This window comes from Solanum stenotomum, chromosome 8 (assembly GCF_019186545.1).
Source record: "Solanum stenotomum isolate F172 chromosome 8, ASM1918654v1, whole genome shotgun sequence".
Classification (NCBI taxonomy): Eukaryota; Viridiplantae; Streptophyta; class Magnoliopsida; order Solanales; family Solanaceae; genus Solanum; species Solanum stenotomum.
The window spans coordinates 50,804,125-50,812,232 of record NC_064289.1 but is presented as its reverse complement, the minus strand read 5'-3'; the positions used below and the strand labels follow the sequence as shown (position 1 = coordinate 50,812,232).

At 35.7% G+C, this 8,108-nt stretch overlaps 1 protein-coding gene across 1 annotated transcript; it reads left to right on the top strand.

The window, feature by feature from the left end:
* The first annotated feature begins 3,596 nt into the window (after positions 1-3,596).
* LOC125873889 (replication protein A 70 kDa DNA-binding subunit B-like) lies at positions 3,597-5,831 on the top strand. Its single transcript, XM_049554725.1, has 7 exons — positions 3,597-3,668; positions 3,847-4,111; positions 4,193-4,277; positions 4,360-4,484; positions 4,899-5,002; positions 5,096-5,253; positions 5,642-5,831. Exons 1-7 carry the CDS (start codon positions 3,597-3,599, stop codon positions 5,829-5,831), a joined length of 999 nt encoding a protein of 332 aa, XP_049410682.1.
* Positions 5,832-8,108: the final 2,277 nt, after the last annotated feature.

Genomic DNA, 8,108 nt, shown 5'->3' with positions numbered 1-8,108 from the left:
TTTCAAAGTCACCACCTTGCCTGATGTCATCTTTAGGAGGATCTTGCCAGTTACTTCCACCTTTGCAACAATGAAATTTGCCATAAACAACTTCTCGTCTGTAGGTGCTGGAGTATATGATGAAAATAATTCTTTGTTGGCATAAACATGGCATGAGGCACCAGAATCTATCCACCATTCTCTTGGATTTCCAACCAAGTCGCATTCTGAAAGCATTGCACAAAGATCGACTATCTCTCCTTTGGATTCAGCCGAATTTGCTTGATCCTTCTTCTTGTCCTTCTTGGGACCCTTGCATTCTGTAGCCTTTTGACCACGTTTGCCACAGTTGAAGCAGCTTCCATTGAATTTCTTCTTAGGAGGATTGCTCTTTGGACCAGATACTTTCTTTCTTTTCTTTGATTTTGTGGGAACTTCTTCAACAATATTTACTCCTGATATTGCTGAATTACCACGCGACCTCTTTTCTGCGGCCTTGTTATCCTCTTCGATTCTCAGCCTTACCATGAGATCTTCAACAGTCATCTCCTTGCGTTTATGTTTCAAGTAGTTTTTGAAGTCCTTCCACAATTGAGGTAACTTCTCAATAATGGCAGTCACTTGAAAATCATCATTCACAACCAATCCTATATTAAAGATTATGTGAGTATTAAGAATAAACTTAATATTTCCAACATAGGTATTAAATAAATTTATACCATTCAGCAAGGAGATCATGGATTATGACATGCAATTCTTGAACTTGGGTGACGACGGTCTTACTGTCTATCATCTTATAGTCCAGAAACTTTGCCACAATAAACTTATTCATTCCGGCATCCTCTGTTTTGTACTTCTTTTTTAAAGCATCCCAAAGTTCTTTTGAGGTTTTCACATTACTATATACATTGTACAGATCATCCTACAGGCCACTAAGAATATAATTTTTACACAAAAAATCAGAATGTGTCCATGCTTCTGTTACCAAGAATCGTTCTTTAGGCGGAGTTTCATCCGACATAATAGGAACGTTCTCATTAATGAACATCTGCAGACTGAGCGTAGTCAGATAGAAGAACATTTTTTGCTGCCATCTCGTGAAGTCGACTCCAGAAAACTTTGCAGGTTTCTCAGTAGGTGCTAGGGCAGCATTTGAACGATTGTATGCAACCGATGTTGTTGCAGCACTTACTGTTCCAGCATTTACTTGACTTGAATTAGTCATTTTTCTGTCACAAATTGCAAACAATTTAGTATGTGAAATACTACCAGCAAAAAATAAATACTTACACAGACTGTTTCTGATTTAACGATAAAGTTTTATGTTCTTTTAATCGTTAACCGAATGAATTTTAAAAACTCAAACAGAGTAGAAAACCATAAAGGTTTTAATCTCCGGAAACCTCAAATACAGAAACTATTAAATTTCTTAAGATTGTTATCTCCTGTATTCAGGTTAGTCAAAAATACATAAACAAAAAAAGATGAAATAGACAGATTAATTTTTAATCCGAGTCCACAGAAACTACTGTGTTTCCTTAAGAAATTTAATCCCCTCACTGTACCCGAGGTTGCAGATTAATTCCTCCCAAGATAAAACAGATTAACCTGTTAAAGATTAGCGGTACCTCAAACTTAAATAACTTCAGCGAACGCAAGAACAACAACAGCAGCACACACAGACTCAGTCGATCGACTATTTTATTTATGTAAGAATATGTATGCAGAGAGGAAAAATTTTCAGTGTTCGAAAAATGAAAAAGACCTCTTATTTATAGCCATTTGCAGCAAGGAATGCATCTGTTCAGAAAATCTGTTCAGACCCGTTTTTTCCAGAACAATGTGTCATTTGGGAAAAGTAACGACTTTTCGGAAGGATCACCGTTGGGGAAAAGTAACGACTTTTCGAAAGGATTATCGTTACTCGTGATTTAAAATAAATTCAGTTGCGCCAAATTAATTTTATTATTTAATTAACATTCTGAATTAATTTATAAGAGAAATGAAATGATTTAACAAGATTGATTAAATAAATTTTGTCCAAAAATATTATCAATCAATCACATCATTTGCCAAATCCAAATCCGAAGCCAAAACCGAAGTCGAGGCCGAGCGAGCGACGATGACGCGCGAGGGGGAACCTTCTTCTTAACCCTTTAAGAACTAAGGAAAGTATTTCCTAATATAAGGACAAAAATTTCCTTTCTTCTACCAATATGGTAAAAATGACCTGTCATTTGCACTTTTGCAATGACTTTACATTTTCCCTCCAAAATTGGTTCCCCCACTTTCATTGGTTCTTCCAATTTCCATTTTCTCTTTTTATTTCCCATTCACACCTTGCTAAACCCAACAAGGGTTAAGTTGGAGATTTGATCTCCGAGCTAGACTACCTTCCCCGGTACTTTGAAAATGGCAAGAGGGTGAATGAAAGTTGTTTGGCGATGGTGGAGCTTGGGAATGCGAATGAGGATTTCTAAGGTTTTGGTGGGGAAGGAAATTGAAGCTTTTAATTATTTTCATATGGTGGGTTGAACTCGTTTGGGCTCGGCATGATCATTTTCTATGTACAATGGCTTGAAAATTTAAGAACTTGGGCAAAAGTTCTTGAAAAGATCAGAGAAGTTAGCATAACTTGAGAAGATGAAGAAGGAGTTTTGGGTTATAATTTAGGGCGGATATTATGTTATTAGGATGGGTTTTAAAATTAATTTGGGTGGACCTTTAAATTATGGGTTGAAATTTAATAAATTTTGGGTAGGTGTTTTAGATTGAGATACCTGTCTCGGCGTTAGTAGAAAGGGTATATACGCTCCAAAATTTGGATGGCAGGGGTACCAATGTCCCAAAAGTATGACATAGTGTATCTATATACCATTTATGATAGTTCGGGGGTATATTTGTCCTTTTTCCCTATTATTATTATTTATTACTATTATCTATCTATCTATATTACTTTAAAAGCATCAATTCCTAACCTTAATGCAAAAATACAAAAATACCCCTGTCCCACATTACAGCCCCCACGCTATATACATACACCCAGTCGGAAACACCACCAATTGAACCTGCTACACTTTCAACATCGTTGCTCACCCTCTATAACCGACCATTGGTAAACGACACCACTTCTGCCGCCTCCTCAATGAAACAACACCTCCGTCCAGCAATCACAAACAGTCGCACCCTACCACTTTCCCCTATTTATATGTCTGCCACTGAGATTCTTTCCCCCCATCAAACACACGATAATTACAGTTTAAGCACAGGCACGTAGAAAAAACTCAAACAAATCATCAATGCATCTGCTTTGCCTTGCAAACAGAACAACTTAGCATCTGTTGTGCGATTTCATTAGCACATTGTAAGTTCTTCCCTTCTGAATGACATTCCCTTAATTTTTTAAAAATTTACATTCTCAAAGAAGGCAATATGAAACACATTCATATGGAATACTTCACTTTGTTCCATCCCCTAGCAGCAACAATAACAATCACATACCTACAGGGACAATTTTTTTTTCATTCAACTGGTTACATACAATTTCGTAGCCATTCAGAAATAACATTGTTGCACTCATGTCCTCAGGTACCTGCAGTCATCAATATTCAACCAACATGACGACTGAATTGAAACTAGCAAAACAGACTGTACCGATAAACAAGATACCAAAAAACTCTGTTGATTCTGTGATTAGAGTCTTAGTTATTCATAGGGGTTCAATAACACCTTATAAGAATTCAAGGCATGAAGAAACTTAAAAAACAATCATAATAGTTAAGGAAGAGGTAACAACATTGACACTTTTACTTCCGTTATCGCACTGTTAATATTTGTTCTACTTATGCCACACCTTCTTAATAATAGGGCACAAAGATTCAAGCAACGCTATTTAATAAGCATATCGAAAAATGGAAGGACTTTTTGAAGCCAAATAAGAGTTACTACATTGCTAAAGGACGCTATGATCGTGTCAACCCCAACTACTCTTCTGTGCATAAAGAAGTTGAATTGGCCTTTACAGACAACACAGTAATAAAGGAGACCGACCATGAGGTTTCAACACATAAAATTTCTGATGGTATTTTATCATTAGACGTTGCTGATAACTTACCTAATGGTTCTATTCTAGGTAACTATCCAAGCGTCAAAGTTGTTATTTTCATGCTCCATTACATATGTGCTATCACTAATTTACATGTGCAATTTCCAGACTTGATTTGCATCTTAGTTTCGGTGAATCCCATCATTCAAAATGCAACTTCGAAAAGACGAGAAATAGTTGTTACAAATGAGTTGTAAGTTTTGATGATTCATAATCCAACATCTATATAAATATATGATGGTGCCCTGACTTCTTATTTCTAACTGATACTATAGGATGGAGCCTACAACTGTAACTCTTTGGGGCGATTTTGCTGAAAATAACGGTGCATTCCTGGATAAGCTTACAGACGATAAGCCTATACTCGGCTTATGTGACTTTAGAGTCTCAATCTATAAAGGTATCCAACCGTCTATTGTAGCCGCTTAACGACTATAAACTGACTATAGCTCCTGTTTGTAAATATTAACACGTCTTTCTCATACTTGCCCGATTTGGGATCTCTACTATTCTTGTGAGCAGCGTCTTAATCAATCCAATTTTCCAAAAAGCAATCGACCTTCGAACCTGGTACGTTAACTTATTCAACACGGTTACTTTAAACCAACTGCCAAAATATATGATTAAACTACACTGCACTATTGTTGCCAAGTGAAATCAAACCTTGGTCTAAGACGACATAATCCCTCTATTATCATTGTTCTGTAGTTACATATACCCATATACCTGAAAAACATATGCACTGAACACACCTCACTCTTAATGGCTCGCACCACTAACTTACCTCATTGTATATACAAGTGTGAAATCATAGAGGCTGACAACAAAGATATTAAAGTAGCACCAACTAAGGCAATGAGAAGAGCTATAAAAGTTCTGTTGGACCATATTCTCGATGGGTTGTTGGCTGAATCGCAGGTACATACTAATCGATACTCCACCCCTCTATAAATAAAATTCAGGTGTATGTTTAACATATATTCACAAATATGGTATATTGGTGCTTTGCAGGATTCTATGTACAAGTTCAAAGCAACGATTGTAGACATACTCAATAAAGATGAGCCATGGTATTTGTCGTGCAAAACGTGCCGCAAGAAAGTCAAAGTTATAGCAGAGGTTGAAGCTTGTACTAATTGCAACATTGATAATGTAGAATATGCAGTGAGGTTAGACTCTGTTAAAACTCCATCAAACATCTACTCCTTACAAAACACATGAACTTTCATATTAAATTTTTACCCCTATGTTGAAGATACTGCTTACGACTAGAAGTGTGTGGTGGAGAAAAATGTGCTTGAGTCATACTTTTTGAAGCGGCTAATAATTTACTAGGCCGCAACGTGCAAGAGTACATACAAACAACCTCAATAAAGGTATGAAATTTATTGATACAGTTCACTGAATTCACATCGTATTTACGTAGTATCATGTGTACCTTACTGGCAACCTTCAAACTAACATATTTAATTGTTTATATCTTATAAAGAAGGAAGAATGTCACTACTACCGCAAATTGGTGTTGAGTAAAGACAAACAATTCAACTTCCTTGTCAGAATTAATTTGACAGATGCAAACCCCGGTAGGAGCTTAATTGCCGAAGAAATACATAAACTAGAAGATGAAGCACCAATTATCCTAGAAGAAGAAGTCAGATCAATGAGGAAGTACATAAAGAGGGCTAAGAAAACCACAAATGCAGCGGCCCAAATCAACCAAAATAAACCCAAATCCGCTAAAGATTAGACGTCTTTCTGAATTCTGTAACTAAACAATATGTGGCTTATACCATATAACAAATGTCTGTACTTATTATCTATTAATGTGTGAAATTCATGTGTTATTTGTATATATTGCCTCTGCTCCATATTACCTTCTTCCATAGACAACCCTTTTGCAATGGCTACCACAGACTCCCCCAACCAGACTATGGTTATCCACCTGAGGAAGCTTACAAATCTATTATGGTTCATATGTACGACGATTACTTCCCAAGAAGATTGAATACTATTAAATTTGCGTACCAATGCAAAACAAAAGTACCTTCATGCAAGTATACTTATAAATAAATAATAAACACTGCCCCATATTGTACTTATCGTATTTCCATAACATCACAAGGTAACTCTCATTGTCCAAAGTAGCATGTAAACGCATCAGTCCATGGGTTTAAAATAATTACACAACAAATCCAGACAACCCCAGCTATCGATACTCAGTAGGAGAATTTAATGACTACACCAACTTAACACACAGGTACAATTTGACGGGGTAAAGGCAAATTAAAAACAAACTTATGAATGTCTCACTGCAATTAAATAGAACTATTACTTGAGGAGTCAATAACATATGTTATAGATCAAGAAACTCTAAAATAAATACCTCTTTAGGACAATAACATCAGTCATACGAGTTCATAAATTCAAATTGCATAATTAATTTGGATATCATGATATACTAATTCTAAAAAAATGTCACAATCAGTAGCCCATTATAATTATCATTAGCAATACACGCACTATGAATGAATAAGGCCTTTCAATGGATCAATGACTACTTCATTAATGTTACTGGTTTCTAGATTTAATTTATATAAAAAATGACATCCTAGAATACATATGATATTGAAAGTGACTTGTTCATTTATTAAAAAGTTACTATGATAATTAAAATGAACTTAGTTCCTGATTACTTAAATTTACTTATTTTATGTATATAAAAGCTTATGGGGAGTGAATTAAATAATAAATAACTAAGTTTAATAATATTACTACCAAAATTACTAAAGTTGCATCACCTTAATAGCTATTATCTCAAAGTTTAATTGCAAAGATGCAATTAGAATAGTTAATAGTAAAAATAGTATATTATAGAATCCTGCTTAACCAGAACATTAACGTTACTAGGACAGCCGACAGGACCAACCAACGAATCGGCCAACAGTTGCGCCTACTCAAAACCATCGCAACTTTCCAGTAGCGTTGCGCTGTAGACCAAAAGTTCCCTCCTGAATCGTTGCCACCACTTCGACAAGCCCCTCTTCAAAACACTATGGCATTTCTCCATCTAACAATAACAACTCGCTAAACTTTGCGCCTTCTGCAAGAAATTCAAGATCCTCCAGTTATATTGTAGTCCTGACATTCCATTCTTCCATCCTTTCAAAATAACTATACATTTAGACTCAAAGACACATTCAATTACACAAACCGTCCGCTGGATCTATTTGTTCAATCCCTGGTTATCCTGTCATATTAAATAAAATCTGCAAGCCTACAAACTTTACACAACAACATCACGCACTGCGAATTACAAATTGTAAGTTTTCCTTTATTATCATAACACATTCATAATCATATTCTTTATCCTTCCCCTGTGAACTGCATCCAGTAATGATATATGCATTATACTACTCATAATAATGAAAAATATACAAACCCATGGCGGCAGAAAAACAGTGGCTTCATCTTCAGTTTGATCACCAACCGTATAGTGGGGAAAACATACATTTCCATCCCTAAGTTAGCGGCTTCAAATGTCATGCGGCTAAGTCCATACTGATCCCAATTATACATATAATACACATTGCTTGATGAGCGCAAATCTGCCACACAATTGTAACTATGTCATGGTCCCTAGGCCACACCAAAAAACAATCATAATGATAAGACATAAACACAGAACATTCCAACAAACAACATGCCTCACCAAGATGTAATACAAGATTATAAGCCATTCGGGTTGTAGGGAATACAAAATCAAATTATTAGTTAGACCAAATAATTACAAACATAGACATTACAAACATATCACTTAAACCTAAGAAATATTTAGGAGGTCAGGACCTTGTGAAAATATGGTTTGAATTATTTCATATAGGTTTCAGTTGCTTTACCATTCAAATGATATTACCCCTGCCATCTTACATAGAGACTATCCTGGTATATACAGATAATAGCATAAGTACACAATTTATAAGCACTCGCCCAATCCGGCTTTGGTAGCTATTACCGGTTTACCACA